The sequence below is a fragment of the Coregonus lavaretus genome (assembly GCF_964263955.1).
Source record: "Coregonus lavaretus genome assembly, chromosome: 27".
NCBI classification, from domain to species: domain Eukaryota; kingdom Metazoa; phylum Chordata; class Actinopteri; order Salmoniformes; family Salmonidae; genus Coregonus; species Coregonus lavaretus.
The window spans coordinates 33,459,327-33,478,940 of record NC_140014.1 but is presented as its reverse complement, the minus strand read 5'-3'; the positions used below and the strand labels follow the sequence as shown (position 1 = coordinate 33,478,940).

The 19,614-nt window shown below is 46.3% G+C and overlaps 2 protein-coding genes across 4 annotated transcripts in view; both read left to right on the top strand.

Moving 5' to 3' along the window:
• The first annotated feature begins 71 nt into the window (after positions 1-71).
• Positions 72-11,773, top strand: LOC311102564 (uncharacterized protein). Its single transcript, XM_084143945.1, has 8 exons — positions 72-227; positions 339-460; positions 1,116-1,254; positions 9,918-10,039; positions 10,178-10,288; positions 10,398-10,504; positions 11,061-11,151; positions 11,273-11,773. The coding sequence occupies exons 1-8, from the start codon at positions 131-133 to the stop codon at positions 11,387-11,389; spliced, it is 906 nt and encodes a 301-aa protein (XP_084000071.1). The 5' UTR covers positions 72-130; the 3' UTR covers positions 11,390-11,773.
• A 793-nt stretch (positions 11,774-12,566) lies between these two features.
• Positions 12,567-19,614, top strand: part of baz1a (bromodomain adjacent to zinc finger domain, 1A) — a 43,375-nt gene continuing 36,327 nt past the window's right edge. For all 3 annotated transcript variants that reach the window (XM_084144467.1, XM_084144466.1, XM_084144465.1), the window contains exons 1-4: positions 12,567-12,657; positions 13,004-13,134; positions 14,596-14,874; positions 19,322-19,471. In XM_084144467.1, coding sequence (XP_084000593.1) covers positions 13,022-13,134; positions 14,596-14,874; positions 19,322-19,471 — 542 coding nt within the window. In that variant the 5' untranslated portion in view covers positions 12,567-12,657; positions 13,004-13,021. The remainder of the gene's footprint in view (positions 12,658-13,003; positions 13,135-14,595; positions 14,875-19,321; positions 19,472-19,614) is intronic.

The window sequence follows — 19,614 nt, the reverse complement described above, 5'->3', positions numbered from 1 at the left end:
TCACCACTACTATTAATAGGGCTCCAATTATCGTGCCTCCTTAAATCTCAAATACGTATCCGGTATTTTCTACACATGCGTTCAATACATTCAAGCGTGAGCAATCGTATGTGGCAAAATATTTGTTGAAATGAACTTTTCAGACGCAAAAAACGAAATCGTACGATTACTCTCCAGAGTAAATTCCAAGGACCTGCCAAGGTTAATTGACTGGATGAAAAACTCTGGTATTTAACCCTGGCATTAGCTATTTTAAGCCTAAATCAACCATGCCATGTTCATGTTGGATAATGATGATTAAACTGAATAACATTAGCTAGTGATTTTGTTTCTTGCAGATGAAGTGGATGATGGATTGGTTGACAATCAAAAGGTGATACTTCAAAGTATTTCAGAGGATCTTAGGACATGTCTTCCTTTGGAGGCTGTGCTCTCCTCCGAGTCCTTGGCTATTCAGAAGGTGGGTTACTGTAATTGCTTTCTTTACACAAGAAACTTCTTTACTCAGGGCCAGATTTACTAGCTGGGTGCTTGTATTTGGTGCAAGGTGTGTGTATTTTATTTTCAGAGAGGAATACAAAAAAATATATACTCACACTTAAAGTTAGACTTTTCAATAATTAAAGGGGTAGTTCACCCAAATTACAAAATGACATCGTTTCCTTACCCTGTAAGCGGTCTATGGACAAGGGATGACAACAATCCATGCTTTGGTTTAGTTTCCCTGGCACTGTTTCCACATGCTAACACGTGTGTGTGGTACAAATCATGGGACTGATATTAGCATTTTTCACACATCATCTCCAAAAAATCCAAAAGTGTCTAAAATTGATTGTGAAGCTCAACAAAGTCACAGATGATTTGAACATGATGTGTGAAAAATGCTAATATCGGTCCCATGACTTGAATGGGATTTGTGCCATAAATGCTAAAATGTTAGCATGTTGAAACCGTGCAAGGGAAACTAAACCAAAGCATGAATTGCTTTCATACCTTGTGCAGAGACTGCTTACAGGGTAAGGAAACCGATGTCATTTTGTAATTTCGGTGAACTATCCCTTTGACTAACAAACGAGTTAACAACTAATTATGTTCATCATCAATTGATTATTCAGACCCAACAGAACCCCCAGCCCACACTGCATGTGGATGCTTTCCTGTATGACGAGGAGACCGTGGATACACTCTGTGAGGAGGGCAAGATGAGCCGCAACTACTGCTTGAACTGTGGCACTCACAGAACAGCTCCCCTGGGTAGGTTTGCTTTACCTGGGCCTCCCGAGTGGCGCAGTGGTCAAAAGCACTGCATCGCAGTGCTAAGGGCGTCACGACAGACCCGGGTTCGAACCCAGGCTGTGTCGCAGCGAGCCATGAGGCGCCGCAGAATTGGCACCGCGTCGTCTGGGTTAGGGGAGGGTTTGGCCAGCCGGGATGTCCTTGTCCCATCGCGCTCTAGTGACTCCTTGTGGCGGGCCGGGTGCATGCACGCTGACTGAGGTCGCCAGCTGTACAGTGTTTCCTCCGCCACATTGGTGCGGCTGGCTTCCGGGTTAAGCGAGCAGTGTGTCAAGAAGCAATGCGGCTTGGCAGGGTCGTGTTTCGGAGGATGCATGACTCTTGACCTTCGCCACTCCCGAGTCAGTACAGGAGTTGCAGCGATGGGACAAGACTAACTACCAATCGGATATCACGAAAAAGGGGTAAAAAGTACAACAAATAAAGGTTTGCTCTGCCTGTTTAATCATTGTACTTGTTCTGAAGGATCATGCCATCTCACCAACAATCCAATTACCCAAAGCCCATCAATAATTATACTGAACAAAAATATAAACGCAGCATGTAAAGTGTTGGTCCCATGTTTCATGAGCTGAAATAAAATATCCCCGAAATGTTCTATATCGTGGAGCTCCGCCCCATAGGGGAGCTCTGCTCCTAATGGTTTACCCTCTGCCCTAAGGCAGCAGCAGCCTGAGACAAAATTATGCACACACCTACAGCCAATAGGAGTACAGGTGTCCCTATAAGAGGGGGTGCCTCCCCTCAATCAGCCTCCCTTTTTCTTCAGCGACTGGATGACTAGACTGAAGAGCCAAGAAGAGACGAAGCACGAAGACTCAGGAGACGAAAACGCCGTTGATATTCCAGTCATCAACGTCGTCTAAATGAGCACACCGGGAGATTTTCCACCCCCAAAAGCTCTTTTCAGAGCTCAGTGCAGATGCACTTCCATGGCGGCCGGTGACCACCACGACTTATGTTTCGTGTGTTTGGGATCCCAGCATGCCAAGGAAGGCGTCTGCAGTCCCCCGAATTGCGCCTCCTGCGCCCTCCTTTCTTTAAAGGAGAGGAAGCAGCGTTGGGCGTTTTTCAGGGAGGACATCCCCCTTGAGGATGTGTTGTCGATACTAGCCTCTGCTTCAGAGGCGTCGTCCGACGGCGCAGACTCGGGGGAAGATGGGGATTTTGAGGAAGGGTCTGGCATTCCAATGGAACAGTCGGACCCCGTCCCTCATACTTTCAAGCCCCCCTTTCCTTTGGAGAGCGAGAGGGCTTGTAGTCCCTATAGCGAAGGGGATACGAGCTCTGAGAGATCAGAAGCTCTCTCTTTCGCTGCAGCCTCTCTGAGAGCGGATTTTCCGGGTCTCATTGAGAGAGCTGCTCAACGGCTGGCAATAGAGCTGCCCCCTCTTCCCTCCGCACCGGAGGTTGATATGATGGAGGGCGGTCCTTATTCCAGGCTAAGGAAGGCGGCAGAGCCAGTGGCTCCTGCCATGCCTTCTTTGGCTAGGTACGTTGGAGGCTCGTGGGAGGCACCTTTAGCGGCGCGTTCGCCTGTAAAAGCGTATCTCCCATTCACGAGAGTGGAAGGAAGGCTTCAGGGTCAGGGAATCCCCAGGTTAGAGAGCGCCATGGCGGCATATCTCGTACCGGGTTCGAGCCCTTGGCCCTCTTCCAAGAAGGCCACGTTGCCATCCCAGAAGGACCGACTCACAGCGTCGCTGTTAGAGAAGTCTTTTGGGTTGGGAGCCCAAGCTGTAGCAGCAGCTAACAACATTGCCCTCTTGGCGGCCTCTCTGTCCCGTTTAACCACGGGTAAGACAGAGATGGCACCGGAGGAGGTGGAGGAGGCGTCCAGAATTTCTGGCGCCATACTCCACCTTACACAGGCGTCCGCAGTCTGCGCGGGGAGATCCATGGCCACTTCGGTGGTCGGGGAACGACACCTCTGGTTGTCTTTGACTTCCATGAAAGAGGCAGACAGGACGTCTCTCTTGAACGCCCCCCTCTCTGACGACGGCCTCTTTGGGGTCGCAGTCAAAGAGGCGACGGAGCGTTTTTCAAAGTTGGAGGAGGAGAAGAAGCAGTTGGCCAAGCACCTGCCGTTGGCAGGACGACTCGGCCCCCCTCCTCCCCAAAGGCCATCTACCTCCGCCCCTCTAAGTAGACCGGGATCTACGACGAGGCGGCGTAATCGGCGTCATCCGGCGGCCACGAGCAGCAAGGGAGCGAGCTCGGCCCTCCCAGCAGCTACGGTAGCCCCACTACAGCCAGCGAGGGAGGTGACGAGGACGCCGACCTGGCCCTCCAAGGGAGGCAAGAGGAGGCGTACGTGACGGGACGCGGGGGAGAGGATGGAGGACGCATCGATGGTGTCGAACGCGCCCACTGTTCCCCCCCACCCTTCGGTTGAAGGGACGGGTGCTGATGTAAATGCTTTTGTTGATGTGTTTAATAAAGAGTTGGCTCCACCTGACTTTGTCAAAAAATAGCCTCTTTTCCATAATACGTCAGAGAGCGTTCAAATCTCACCCTCTCTTCCTTACCACTCTAAGAGCCGTTCAGCCCACCGAGGGTGCGTTGCTGAACAGGCACTAAGAGTAGGTATCCAGAAGACCTCAATCAGGTCGTCACATCACACTTCACGTATAAGAAGTGCTTTACATAGAAGGCAGCAGTCCCGGTCAGATTCTGACATGAGGACGCAGCCGCTATTTGGGGATGGCGCACTAGTACAGACTAAGGTCTCCACTAGTACGAGCCAGACCCATGCTGCGTTCACGGAGGGCCCGATTACCGCGGTCACCAAGGTGCCCAGAGTATCGGCGCCCCCAGGCATTGTAACACAGCAGCTATCTGGGGACGGCGCATTATCGCAGACCAAGGTCTCGGTTAATGCGATTCAGACCCATGCTACGTTCACGGAGGGCAGGATTACTAGCGTTATGGGTATAACCAAAGTATCAGCTCCCCTGACAGAACGAGCCAGTACTCATCACACTGAGCGTGAATCAACCCACCAGGGGTGCAGAGTTGAACACACACAGAAGGTGAAAGTTAAGAAGGTATCAAGGCGCCGCCTTGTTTTACCTCATAGAGACCTCATACTACAGACTTCTAGGAGTACTGTAGTGAAGGGCTCTGATAGCGAATTGCAGTCACCTAAAATGACGCAATCGCTTGCTGGGGATGGTGCCCTGCCGCAGGCTGTGGCCTCGGTCAGTGCAATTCAGACCCGCGATGCGTTCAAGGAGGGCAGGAATACGACGGTTACGGGTTTAACCGACGTCCCTACTCCTCTTTCTTTCTCAGAACGCATTTCCTCTCTCTTTCACGGGAGGCCCACCTTGGGCTGTTCCACCACTTCAATGTTGGGGAACAGTGGCGGTAAGGGCCATAGAGGAATACAGGTCCTTCCTACTGGATGCACCACAGCTTCGCGCCCAGCCACTTTCTCAGCATTGCTGGCAGTGGCGAAGAAGCTGCACCCTCTCACGCTGGCTAGAACAGACGTTGCAGAAGGGTTATGCTCTCCAATTCCACCGGACCCCACCCCCGTTCAGGGGAGTGGTGGAGACGGTGATGAAAACGCCAGACAAAGTGGCCGCTCTGATGACAGAGATTACGGAACTTTTGTGAAGGAGGCGGTGACAGTAGTTCCCCGGGAGCAAAGGAACAAAGGGCTATATTCGCCTTATTTCCTAGTGCCCAAAAAGACGGGGGGAGTGAGGCCGATTTTGGATTTACGCATTCTCAACGAGAGCATAACCAAACGGCCCTTCCGAATGCTAACGACAAAACGTCTTCTGGAATGTGTCCAGAGAGGGGACTTTTGTACGAGCATAGACCTAAAGGACGCATACTTTCATGTGCCGGTTCAGCCGCGTCACAGGACGTTTCTGCGGTTCGCCTTTCAAGGGGTGGCGTACGAATACACGAGGATGCCATTTGCGTACGCCCTGGCACCTCGCACATTTTCCAAGTGTGTGGAGGCGGCATTGGAACCGTTGCGTCGTCAGGGAATACGGCTACTAGCCTACCTGGACGACCTACTGGTTCTCGCCCCGTCAGCAGAGCTGGCGATCACTCACACAACACAGACAGTGATGCATCTCACAAGTTTGGGGTTCGCTGTGAATTGGAAAAAGAGCGCGCCCTGGCCCACTCATCAGATTGTCTACCTGGGGATACAGCTAGACACTGTGAGGATGAGGGCTCGAATCTCGGACCCCCGAAGGGTAGCCTTGTTGCTAGCCCTAAGGAAGTGTCGTCCGAATCACACGGTGACGGCGCTGTCGATCATGTCACTTTTGGGTCTCATGTCGTCAGCCCACTCTGTGGTTCCGCTGGGACTCCTGCACATGCGCAGGACGCAGCGATGGTTCGCCCAACTAAGACTAGACCCATTGCGTCAACGTCATCGGTTGGTGGTGGTTCCCCTCTCGCTCAGTGCAGACCTAAACTATTGGAGAAACTCGCGCATTCTCACGCACGGAGTCCCGATAGGAAAGGTGTCCTCTCACATCCCAGTATTCACGGATGCGTCCCTGACGGGATGGGGAGGGACATGTCAGACACAAGCGATAGGAGGTGTGTGGCCTCAATCAGGTCGTCACATCAACCTCCTGGAGTTGGAAACGGTTCGACTGGTTCTGACCCACTTCACGTCTACCCTTCGGGGTCGCGATGTGCTGGTCTGGTCAGACAACCGGACCACAGTAGCCCACATAAATCGCCAGGGTGGAGTCAGGTCGCCTGCTCTCCATCGGGCGGCAGAGGAATTGTGGCTGTGGGCTCACGAGCACCTTCGCTCATTGAGAGCAGCACACATTCCGGGCTACTTGAACGTAGGAGCAGACCTCATGTCAAGAGGGGGTCCTCGAGACGACGAGTGGTGTCTGCATCCAGACATTGTTCTCCAGATTTGGGAACAATTCGGGAGAGCCGAGGTGGACCTATTCGTGTCACGCGTGAACGCGCAATGTCCTCTGTGGTTCTCTCTGAGGGAACAGGACGAACCGCCACTGGGAAGGGACGCCTTTGCGCACCAACCGTGGCCGAGAGTTCTCCTGTATGCATTCCCTCCGCTGTCCTGCATTCTCCCACTGCTAGCCAGGGTGAGGTCAGGGGGGCTGTCAGTGATACTGATAGCGCCCGATCGCCCGGGGGCTCTGTGGTTTGCGGAGATGAGTCAGATGTTGATTGCGCCACCTTGGCCAATTCCACATCGACGGGACGCGTTGTCTCAGGCGGCTGGCACGATAGGGAAATTGCCCATAATCGGCCAACCACTGAAGGCCTGGCTGCTGAGAGGGACAGGCTAGAGCGCCGTGGGTTATCTGATGCAGTGATCAGGATCATACAGGGTTCACGTGCCAGTTCCACTTCTAAGATGTATGCCAGTAGATGGAACGTGTTTTCACGATGGTGTGTCACACAAGGTGTGGACCCCATGAGCTGTCAGGTGGAGAGTATTCTCTCTTTTCTGCAGCTCATGTTTGATAAGCAAAAATCGCCTGCCACGATTAGAGTGTTTGCAGCAGCGATTTCAGCTTGTCATGAGGGTTTTGGCAGAGACAATGTCTTTAGTCACCCTCTAGTGAAACGCTTCCTATTAGGAACGCGGCGACTCGAAACGCTTCCTATTAGGAACGCGGCGACTTAGGCCAACACCTAGAGTCACGCTTCCTCAGTGGGATTTGGCTTTGGTACTCGAAGCGCTATGTAAGTCGCCGTTCGAGCCATTGAATCAAATACCCCTCAAGATGCTGTCTATCAAGACAGCACTGTTGCTCGCTTTGACTACAGCTAAGCGGGTCAGTGATTTGTGTGCTCTTTCGACGAGACCTGACTGCCTGGCCATCAATGGTGACCTGAGCAGAGCAGTGTTACGTCCTAACCCGGCATTTGTGCCGAAGGTTATTAAGAGTTCATATAGGTCACAGACCGTGGAGCTGTGGGCTTTTTCTCCTCCTCCTCATAGAGAGAGGAGTGAGGAGAAGCTCCATCGCCTGTGCCCGGTACGCGCTTTGGCGTGTTACGTCGAGCGCACAGCAGCGATTAGGTCATCGCCTCAGTTGTTTGTGTGTCACGGTGCGGCTGCACTAGGTAGACCACTTTCAAAACAGAGGCTGTCTCACTGGCTTTGTGAAGGCATTGAGACAGCTTATGAGGTAGCAGGGCGGCAATTGCCTCAGGGTATCAGAGCTCACTCCACTCGTGGAGTAGCGGCTTCTACTGCCCTTTTTAGAGGAACAGGAGTAGAGGATATCTGTAGAGCAGCATCCTGGTCGACGCCGTCTCCATTTATCCGTTTCTATCTCTTAGATATGTCTTCTAATTCTCTGGCTCGATCTGTACTCAGCGTGGCTGAAGGGAGATCTTGAGCAAGAAAGAGAGGAGAAGCAGGACTGTGGACTCAGGTTTCCATCAGGTCCGCTTTGGTTAGGAAGACGTGTTTTTGACAGATGTGTTTTCTAACTCTTTGGCTCGGTCTGTACTCAGCATAGCTGAAGGGAGATCTGGAGCTAGGAAGAGAGGGAAAAGCAGGACTATGGACTGGGTTTCCATCAGGTCCGCTTTGGATAAGAAAACATATTTTGTGACATGAATCCTGACTGACAGGATCAGTACAGTAGAGGCATGCGTTGATTAACAGAATATGAGGTCATCTATCTGCTTGTTCAGTTAGTATGACTCATGTTTTTGTTCCTGCCCACTAATCTCTGGGATTCTATTGAGTGAGTGAGGCGGTCTACCGCGTTCATAATGTAGAGTGACACTTGATGTCATTCCATTAGTGGTCGGTAGTGTTTTCACAGGATATTGAGGCACATCTATCTGCTAGTACAGATTAGTATGGCTTCTATTCTGGTGATCTGCCCACTAGTCATTGGCATTGCCATTGGACTAGGTGGGGCGGGTTTTTTAACCGATGACGCGGTATATTGTGACGCCCGTAGGGTTTTTTAGTTGCAGTACTGCGGGACTCGGTTGCAGCCATTGCTAGGCTTGACTTTCTCGTTTCGATGGGAAGTGTTAGGCTCGGCAGGGAGTACATTTTGGAGCGCTACGCTCCGACCTTAAACCATTAGGAGCAGAGCTCCCCTATGGGGCGGAGCTCCACGATATAGAATGATTAGTTACCGGAGTGTAACTCCAGTTCTATGAGTGGAGCGGAGCCCCATAGGACTTAAGGCCCTGCCGACCCTCTCTAGTCTCGCTGAAGAAAAATATCTCGGGAGGCTGATTGAGGGGAGGCACCCCCTCTTATAGGGACACCTGTACTCCTATTGGCTGTAGGTGTGTGCATAATTTTGTCTCAGGCTGCTGCTGCCTTAGGGCAGAGGGTAAACCATTAGGAGCAGAGCTCCCCTATGGGGCTCCGCTCCACTCATAGAACTGGAGTTACACTCCGGTAACTAATCGTTCCATACGCACAAAAAGCTGTCGTGCACAAATTTGTCGTGCACAAATTTGTTTACATCCCTGTTAGTGAGCATTTCTCCTTTGCCAAGATAATCCATCCACCTGAAAGGTGTGGCATATCAAGAAGCTGATTAAATAGCATGATCATTACACAGGTGCACCTTGTGCTGGGGACAATAAAAGGCAGCTCTAAAATGTGCAGTTTTGTCACACAACACAATGCCACAGATGTCTCACATTTTGAGGGAGCGTGCAATTGGCATGCTGACTGCAGGAATGTCCACCAGAGGTTTTTCCAGAGAATTGAATGTTCAATTCTCTACCATAAGCCACCTCCAACGTCGTTTTAGAGAATTTGGATTTACGTCCAACCGGCCTCACAACCGCAGACCTAGTGTATGGTCTTGTGTGGGCGAGCGGTTTACTGATGTCAACGTTCTGAACAGAGTGCCCCATGGTGGGGTTATGGTGTGGGCAGGCATAAGCTATGGACAACGAACAAAGTGGCATTTTATCGATGGAAATTTGAATGCACACCGATACCGTGACAAGATCCGTGCCATTCATCCGCCGCCATCGCCTCATGTTTCAGCATGATAATGCACTGCCCCATGTCGCAAGGATCTGTACACAATTCCTGGATGCTGAAAATGTCCCAGTTATTCCATGGCTTGCATACTCACCAGACATGTCACCCATTGAGCATGTTTGGGATGCCCTCGATCAACGTGTACGACAGCGTGTTCCAGTTCCCGCCAGTATCCAGCAACTTTGCACAGCCATTGAAGAGGAGTGGGACAACATTCCACAGGCCACAATCAACAGCCTGATCAACTCTATGCGAAGGAGATGTGTCGCGCTACACGAAGCCTAATGAATTTATTTAAATTGACTGATTTCCTTATATGAACTGTAACTCAGTCAAATCGCTGAAATTGTTGCATATTGCGTTTTATATTTTTGTTCCGTATAGATGTGTAATTTAGGGTGGGTTTATAACCCTCATGCAGGGCCTCCTGTAGCTCAGTTTGCATAGCATGGCGCTTGTAACGCCAGTTTTGTTGGTTCGTTTCCCACGGGGGGCCAGTATGAAAAATGTATGCACTCACTTAACTGTAAGTCGCTCTGGATAAGAGCGTCTGCTAAATGACTAAAATGTCATGTCGCAGCATTGTATCAAAATTAATGTTTATTTTAATGTTTATTCTCAGAGTTCATCTCTCACTCCTTCTCTATATTGGAGCTCCAGTTCATATTCCAGCATGTCCTACCAGACCTGACTGGGAGACTAGTGGTGGATGTGGGTTCCAGGCTAGGGGCAGTACTTTATGGGGTAAATTACAATGTGTTTACATGCTGTCTGTCTGTACGGTATTGTTAATGGTTATGTGAAAATATTGCAGGAAAATTGGTGTCATGAATTCTTTGGCACAAAAGTATTTACTCTTCCAGTCATCTGTTTGTGCTTCAGGGGTACCTGTACAGCTCTGCAGCTCGGCTTGTTGGGGTAGAGATCAGTGCAGAGTTTGTCAGGCTTCAGAATATGGCTGTGGAGAAGTATGGCTTCAGTGACCGAATACAGGTAAAGCGATCATAAATATAATTTTAAGTTTATTTCTCTTGGTCTTTGTTTTATGTTTTTAAAGAATGTAAGTGCCACAGCTTTCTCTCATTGTCTCACATTTCTGCAGGTCATCCATGCAGATATAAGTACTCAGGATTCCCTGTTACAGAATGCAGATGTTCTCATCATGAACAATGTGTTTGAGTACTTTCTACAGCCCAATGACCAAATGAAGTAGGTAAACCTGGGACACCACATCAGGGGTGTATTCAATAGCGTTTCTCATTGTAAAAGTCCAAGTAGTCTCTCACTGTTTCAGTTAGTATTTTATTTTTTATACATGACCCAGAACACCATGAACGTGCTCAACTTACAATGTCTCATCATTACCAGATACAATACATGAGGAAGATCTCAAATGCATCCTTGCTCCTCTCTCATCAAAACCCATTGGAGGAGAAGGTCAGAGGGGCGGGACATCTGGCTTTCTCATCCAATGGATTTTGAGAAGGAGACAGGACGTGAGGAGTATGCAATTGAGATATTCCCATGATCACTTACTGCGTCCTATTATGCAGTGTTTCCCAAACTAGGTCCTCGGGAGCCCAAAGGGTGTACGTATTGGTTTTTACCCTAACACTACACAGCTGATTCAAATTATCAAATCTTGATGATTATTTGAATCAGCTGTGTAGTACCAGGACAAAAACCAACACGCGCACCCTTTGGGGTCCCGAGGACCGAGTTTGGGAAACCCTGCTCTAATGTCTCTATCCTCTTTCTTTTATAGAGCCTGGTATTTTATCGTTGACAATTTCCGCAAGAATGGTGCTCTATTGGTTACAGTTCCAAGCCTCCAGGAAGCACTTTCTTCACATCAGGTAAATACTGAAAATGCCTGTAAAAACGGTCTGTTTTACACTTTAAGAATGTAATGTTTCTATGATGTGTAACTTCAAGCGTAATGCACACTTCTAATGCTGTACTGTGCTGCTCCTTCAGGGAGGGCTCAACCTCAGCCAGTGGGTAGAGGAACTACCTCTGGATTACAACGTCTATCTGGGGAAGGACGGTGACCCGGACGCATTCAAAAATGTACACCTGTATAGGGTACTGTAACCATGAGTGAAGTCCAAACATCCGCACAGACTTTCTGGCCCTTGGAAATTGACTTTCTGCTACAATGCAGATGGATTCTCTGATAGGACTGTGCCTTACCATATCATGTTCAAGGTATAACAATCTATAAAGATGACCGAGTGATCTGTGACAAGAAATCCCAATGATATTTGTTATGTACTTTACAGTTCAGTGAATAATCTGGCAGCCTTTTTACAGAAAATGTTTGACCAATGTCTGAAATACTGTAGTAAATGAATGGTTAAAACATTTTCCTGATGGTTCTTGTACAGTCCCCTCACTCACACTACTGAAACACGAAGCATGGGAGGGTAGCATAATTACAGCAGAAAGTGGCTATTAAATGGCACCAGCTCTGATGAACTTTTGTGTTGCCTTCTTTACCAACAGCATGGCATCATGTCTCAATCACTGTAACCCATCCTTTTTGCAGAGCTTTAATAGTGCTTCATTTTGGACTCTGGACATTGTAATTACAACTTCTGATGGATTTTGCACCTCAGTTATGAAGCTCTCAAACTACACCAGACAGGCATCATGCAGCCGTCATGTTAAACTGAACAAGCCGTCAACACCATGTTGAACATTGGCCTTCAGTGACCCTCAATATTCTATTTATTGAAATATGACAGAAGCCGAAGTAAGGCTGCGTTTACACAAGCAGACCAATAATTTTTTTTTTACCAATCAGATCAGCTCTTTTGCAAATATCAGAATTGTGCTGCCTGTGTAAACGCAGCTTAAGAACAAGGCATGTACATATTTGTGATTCATAGCCCCTTATGGCGGACAGACGGGAAGTTGGATGAGTCATGCATGTGGAAAATGATGGGCGCTATAATATGATGTAACTGATTATGATCACTCACTTAGACCTGTACAAAAGTTGTGTATCAGTTGAAAAAGTATGTTTTACCAGAACAGATATATGTTATGTTTTACTTTTCATTTGTACGATGCTCTGATTCAAGTAGTAACAAATCCAATACTGCTTCTCCACTCCGTTGATGTTCAACGAACATAAACATGATTGGTGGTGATGATGCGAGTGGCGGGATAAACAACCAATGGAGATAACGTAGTCTTCACTCAGGCTACGCCCTCCTACGCGCTTCCTCATCTGTGAAATAGAGCGGATCAAATTTATCGTCAACACGCAGTCCGTCGGCTGGAGAAGTGGGAGAGTCCGCTGACTTTTTGTATTTTTCTCCCGCGGATTATTGTTTCAACGTTGCATAACCGAACCGGTAAATCTGTTGAATTCTTCCTCTAGTATGCGAAAATGTTCTCAGGTGGTTTAAACATCGAAGTTTTTAATTGATAATATCAGACTGATTCCCATTCTCTCAGTCATTGAGCACATTTTCATGTGGGTTGGTTGGAAAAGCGTCACTTCTGTGTGTTACTGACTGGGAAGCGTGTGTCATTAACAAAGGCTGGATTTCCTCTTAAATTCTCGTAGATTATCCCGTCCATTTCTAGAATATTCGGGTCACTGTCTTTATGTCTGAGTTTATTGCAGATGAATACTGATTTTAAACTTTATGTAATTACATGGTTTCTGGCTTTCTTTTTCCCTCCTTTTTTTAAAAGTCTCAAATAGAAAGAAAGATGCCGCTTCTCCACAGAAAGCCGTTTGTCAGACAGAAGCCCCCAGCGGACCTCAAACCAGATGAAGAAGTGTTCCTTTGCAAAGTCACACATGAAATCTTCAGGACATACGAGTACGTGAAGTCCAAACTGATAAATTAATATTTCAGAATGATCAATGTTATAACAAGCTATCAAATGACCATCCGATATTGGCTCAACTCAAATTAGGAAAGTTTAACATGATCTAGCTTGCTAGGAAGCTAAAATCCTCTGCAGTGCTGGAAGATGGACAAAGTACTACTTATTATAAACAATTGTAAATCATTAATAATGTATTGTCTGGTTGACACCTATTTAGCTAGCCATCAGATTAAATGGGTCAGAACAGTTATTTCTATCCAGTTGTCAAACTTATTGTTTGGCAGGTGTAGCAAGTAACGTTAGATCACTGCTAGTTTAGCGGCTAGCTAGCTAGTAGTGTTGACGCGAGTACCATTACCAGCCGTGTTAGCCAAGTATTTGGGCCTGCTAGCCAGCTGGAAGCTAGCGTTGCAAAATATCCAACTTGAGTCAACTTTAATTTGACTAGGTTATCATTATTGCCATAATTTACTGTCATATCCGTCGAATAACTGGTTGGTAAAGCTAGCCAGTCTTGTTAGAAGTTATAGGATGGCTCTTTTCTCAGATCATTTTACATAGTCCTAAGGACCTAAGATTAGAGCAGAGCAGTTCGCGCTCCTCACAACGCGTCTTGCCTCGGTTCGCGAAAGAAACGTGTGTAGGGCTATTGTTGTGTGATTTGTTTATAGCTAGCAAACTAGGAAGCAACATGCTAACTGTGGTGTATTTATTTCAGTAGTTTATAGTTTATTATTTTAGCAAGTTGTAACTCATAGCATAGATAAACTTTTTTTAAATGTAGGACTTGCCTACGAATAACATACTGACTTAGTCCAAGGGGGTCTTGAAAGGTAAACAATTTCACCCTGATCCTCATATTCCAGATAGACCACAACTTCGCATGTTACTGTACATTTAGTAGAGGGACAGTGACAGACATCTTTTAGTTCTGTTAATTATTTTATCACAATTTTGAAGATGGACTATTTTATATTAGATTGTGGTTTTGTTTTAAGGTATCATTTTTTTGGAATTGTATTTAGTCAGCATGTGTGACAGACTGATCAACATGACTTTGGAAAACTTGAGGACTTTGAGGTCCTATCTATGCAGAAACTGTGGAAAAGCATCTCGATGTTAAGTGTACACAGATGAGCAAGGGATACGTCATTGTAAATAAGAATTTGTTCTTAACTGACTTGCCTAGTTAAATAAAGGTAAAATAAAAATGTTGTGCAAGTGAGGTTGTGTGATAATGTTTTTAACGCTGATCTGGGTTAAGCATTTCTTTTCGTTTCCTCCAATGATTGTGTGGGCAGCAGTATTTTGCAAGTGTCCAGTCCAACATTCAAAATTAGTGCGCAATTTCATTTCATGCTCTTACACATTAGGGCCCTTGTCAAAAGTAGTACACTATAGGGAATATGCACTGACCTGTACTGACTAGAACCACCCTGTCTCCCCACAAGTGACTTCTTTGAGAGGACCATCCTGTGCAACAGCCTGGTGTGGAGCTGTGCGGTGACGGGCAAGCCTGGCCTGACCTACCTGGAAGCCCTGGACTGTGAGAAGAGGGGTCGTCAGAGCCTCCAGAGCTTCCCCTCAGCTCTGGTGATCCCCCTGCTGCACCTCACAGCCCTCACATACCGCACCCGGCTCCACGAGATCTGTGATGATGTGTATTCTTACGTCAAGGAGAGGTTCTTCCCCGGGGAGATCGTGGACGTTGTGACCCGCACCGGTACCAGGTAAAGTGTTAATTTAACCACATGACCTCACCTAGCATCAGTTTCACTTTAGATTAGGTCATATGTACAAAATAGTGTAATCAGTTTCACTTCTAACCAGGGGTCTGATATCATTTGGTTTTATACCACCTTCCCGAAGGACTACAATGCCTTTTACGTTCTCTCCCTATGCGTTTGTGCTTTGATAGTTCCCCTATTTAGCCAAAGGAGTATTCATTCAATGTCTGATGTTCTTTATGTTCACTAGCATTACCTCTGACTGTAGATCCCAGCTCTTTGACAGTGGAATCATGTTCTCTGTAGTAAACCGATACATTGATTTTTGACAAGGTTGAGAGTTCGCTATGAGCTGTTGGGAGAGGGGCACCAGAGGACCTCTAATATCAAATTGTATTTGTCACATGCGCCGAACACAACCGGTGAAATGCTTACTTACAAGCCCTTAACCAACAATGCCGTTTTAAAGAAAAAATAAGAGTTAAGAAAATATTTACTAAATAAACGAGCAACAATAAAATAATAACGGGGCTACATACAGGGGGTACAGAGTCAATGTGCGGGGGTACAGATTAGTCGAGGTAATATGTACAGTACCAGTCAAAAATTTGGACACACCTACTCATTCAAGGGTTTTTCTTTATTTCTAGTATTTTCTACATTGTAGAATAATAGTGAAGACATCAACTATGAAATAACATACCAAAGGACACATTTCCACCGGTCTAATGTCCATTGCGCGTGTTTCTTGGGCCAAGCAAGTCTCTTCTTATTATTGGTGTCCTTTAGTAGTGGTTTCTTTAAAGCAATTTGACCATGAAGGCCTGATTCACGCAGGCTCCTCTGAACAGTTGATTTTGAGATGTCTGTTACTTGAACTCTGTGAAGCATTTATTTGGGCTGCAATTTCTGAGGCTGGTATTTCTAATGAACTTATCCTCTGCAGCAGAGTTAACTCTGGGTCTTCCTTTCCTGTGGCGGTCCTCATGAGAGCCAGTTTCATCATAGCGCTTGATGGTTTTTGCGACTGCACCCAGACTATTTGCATTGCCCCCCCCCCCACCCCATCCCCTTTTATGCTGCTGCTACTCTGTTTATTATTTATGCATAGTCACTTTAACTCTACCCACGTGTACATATTACCTCAATTACTTAGACTAACCGGTACCCCCTGTATAAAGCCTCCCTACTGTTATTTTATTTTACTGCTGCGCTTTCATTATTTGCTCTTTTGAATTTTTTACTTACCACTTTTTTTATTTTATTTTTAACTGCATTGTTGGTTAAGGGCTTGTAAGGAAGTTTTCACTGTAATGTCTACACCTGTTGTATTCGGCGCATGTGGCAAATACAATTTGATTTGAAGAAACGTTCAAAGTTCTTCATTTTCCGTATTGACTGACACTTTTTTGCTTACTACATGATTCCATGTGTTATTTCATAGTTTTGGTGTCTTCACTATTATTCTACAATGTAGAAAATAGTAAAAAAAAAAAAACTGGAATAAGTAGGTGTCCAAACTTTTGACTGGTACTGTGGATGGGGGCGTGCTCTTCCCTCTTTCTCTTGTAGTCCTAGGCCAGTGGTTTAGGTACAGTTGAAGTCAGAAGTTTACATACACTTAGGTTGGAGTCATTAAAACTTGTTTTTCAACCACTCCACAAATTTCTTGTTAACAAACTATAGTTTTGGCAAGTCGGTTAGGACATCTACTTGCATGACACAAGGTATTTTTCCAACAATTATTTACAGACAGATTATTTCACTTATAATTCACTGTATCACAATTCCAGTGGGTCAGAAGTTTACATACACTAAGTTGACTGTGCCTTTCAACAGCTTGGAAAATTCCAGAAAATGATGTCATGGCTTTAGAAGCTTCTGATAGGCTAATTGACATCTTTTGAGTCAATTGGAGGTGTACCTGTGGATGTATTTCAAGGCCTACTTTCAAACTCAGTGCCTCTTTGCTTGACCTCATGGGAAAATGAAAAGAAATCAGCCAAGACCCCAGAAAAAAAATGGTAGACCTCCACAAGTCTGGTTCATCCTTGGGAGCAATTTCCAAATGCCTGAAGGTACCACGTTCATCTGTACAAACAATAGTACGCAAGTATAAACCCAATGGAACCACGCAGCCGTCATACCGCTCAGGAAGGAGACGCGTTCTGTCTCCTAGAGATTAACGTACTTTGGTGTGAAAAGTGCAAATCAATTCCAGAACAACAGCAAAGGGCCTTGTGATGATGCTGGAGGAAACCGGTACAAAAGTATCTATATCCACAGTAAAACGAGTCCTATATCGACATAACCTGAAAGGCCTCTCAGCAAGGAAGAAGCCACTGCTCCAAAACCGCCATAAAAAAGCCAGACTACGGTTTGCAGCTGCACATGGGGACAAATATCGTACTTTTTTGAGAAATGTCCTCTGGTCTGATGAAACAAAAATAGAACTGTTTGGCCATAATGACCATTGTTATGTTTGGAGGAAAAAGGGGGCAGCTTGCAAGCCAAAGAACACCATCCCAACCGTGAAGCACGGGGGTGGCAGCATCATGCTGTTGGGGTGCTTTGCTGCAGGAGGGACTGGTGCACTTCACAAAATAGATGGCATCATGAGGAAGGAAAATTGTGAAATATATTGAAGCAACATCTCAATACATCAGTCAGGAAGTTAAAGCTTGGTCGCAAATCAATGACCCCAAGCATATTTCCAAAGTTGTGGCAAAATGGCTTAAGGACAACAAAGTCAAGGTATTGGAGTGGCCATCACAAAGCCCTGACCTCAATCCTATAGAAAATGTGAGGGCAAAAGGTGTGGGCAGAACTGAAAAAGCGTGTGCGAGCAAGGAGGCCTACAAACCTGACTCGGTTACACCAGCTCTGTCAGGAGGAATAAGCCAAAATTCACCCAACTTATTGTGGGAAGCTTGTGGAAGGCTACCTGAAACGTTTGACCCAAGTTAAACAATTTAAAGGCAATGCTACCAAATACTAATTGAGTGTATGTAAACGTCTGACCCACTGGGAGTGTGATGAAAGAAATAAAAGCTGAAATAAATCATTCTCTCTACTATTATTCTGACATTTCACATTCTTAAAATAAAGTGGTGATCCTAACTGACCTAAGACAGGGAATTTATACCAGGATGAAATGTCAAATTGTGAAGCTGAGTTTAAATGTATTTGGCTAAGGTGTATGTATACTTCCGACTTCAACTGTATTAGTGAAAGCATGTATTAAGTTACAAATATTCTTAAGTCCTGGCTTGAACCAATGACTGTTCTTAACAATTCTGCTACCATGACACTTGTTACAAGTTCAGTTACTAAGTCTGCTCAATGTAGATAAAAGTTTATGAACTGGACCTAGAGCCTTGCACAACATTAATTTTAAGCCCTACCCATGCTCGTGAAGTACAGACCCTACCTAGGCCCGATTGCTTCTGCCAAATTCATGGCTCGGTCCTGCCCAAAATCAGAAATAACTTCCATTAGCTGCTCGTCTGTCCCGCGCTGCATGCACTCCGTGCCTGGCTCTGCTTGTGAGTATCCATAGCAACGCCTCTGCTTGCTGTTCTGCTTGGTGACGAGACTGAGCGCAGTTAACTGTGAACCAGCTACTTTTCATCACTAAACTCAAGGAACATTATTTTCGGTAAAATAATCTATCCTCTGGAGTCGGACAATGTTCTGGTCTTATTTAAAGAGGTTGAAGCACTTCTGACACCATGATATGTACTGCACAGCAGAGCACAAGCAAATGGCTCAGCTTCAAAATGTTAATGATCAATTTAGTGATACCCGAGCACTAGCTGTACCCTAGTTATTGATGAAAAAACAAGCCCTAACCCACTGTATAATGTTGGGACCTATCGGGGTCGGTAGTAGAGCTCTAACTGGACCTTAGAAGCCCCATGGACTTGTTATACAGGGGTTTTCAGTGATTTACCTTTGTCTTTCCTATTTGCTATCCCCTACGTGACTTACCAATGCATTGGGCAACAAAACAAACATGTATTTCATTCAAGCTTGGCATTGTTTTTCTATAAAAAATTAATAAACTGTAGTTTTTACACCATTTTACCCTCAATGGGCTCGGGAGAGGCGACGGTCGAGACACGCGTCCTCTGAAACATAACCGCCTAGCTGCCTACTTCTAAGACACTGCTCACTTTACCCGGAAGTCAGCGGAGGGCTCCGTATAGCTCCGCATTGACATGATTGGTTGACGGTAGGTGGGGGCAGGAGGTCCTGTATAAACACAAACTCACCTCCTTGACAACTTCCTTCTCAACAGCTCTGCTCTGCTACACGAAACGCAAGAAGTATAAATGCCCTGACATCTGCAGAGGCCCTATCACCGACATCAGATTGACCCATGCATCACCTTTTAGACCTTGGCAGTGTTTTTCAATCAATTTAAATGTGTTTTGAATGTTTCCTACAGGCAGCTATGTGAAATCCTGAATGTGCAGTCTCCCCACCATTCCAACGGGCCGGTCAACGGGCATGCCAAACTTCAGATGGAGGGGGACTTCATCGTCATCAGTGACAGTGACGAGGACACTCCTAAAAGCCCCAAATCAAAGGCCAATGGGTTAGTCTGTAAGCCAAGCAATTCAAGGCTGCATCTGAAATTGCATCCTAATCCCTATGGTCAAAAGTAGTGCACTTTATAGGGACTAGGTGCCATTGCGGATGCACACAGTCTTTGTCCCTGTCCATTTTCCTTGTTGGCAT

Bases quoted from the DNA above. Each gene is read 5' to 3' on its own strand.
- LOC311102564 (XM_084143945.1), top strand. From the start codon at position 131: ATGAACTTTTCAGACGCAAAAAACGAAATCGTACGATTACTCTCCAGA. The intron at 461-1,115 runs GTGGGTTACTGT...TTGATTATTCAG, and splicing joins AGTCCTTGGCTATTCAGAAG to ACCCAACAGAACCCCCAGCC. The intron at 10,289-10,397 runs GTAAAGCGATCA...ACATTTCTGCAG, and splicing joins GCTTCAGTGACCGAATACAG to GTCATCCATGCAGATATAAG.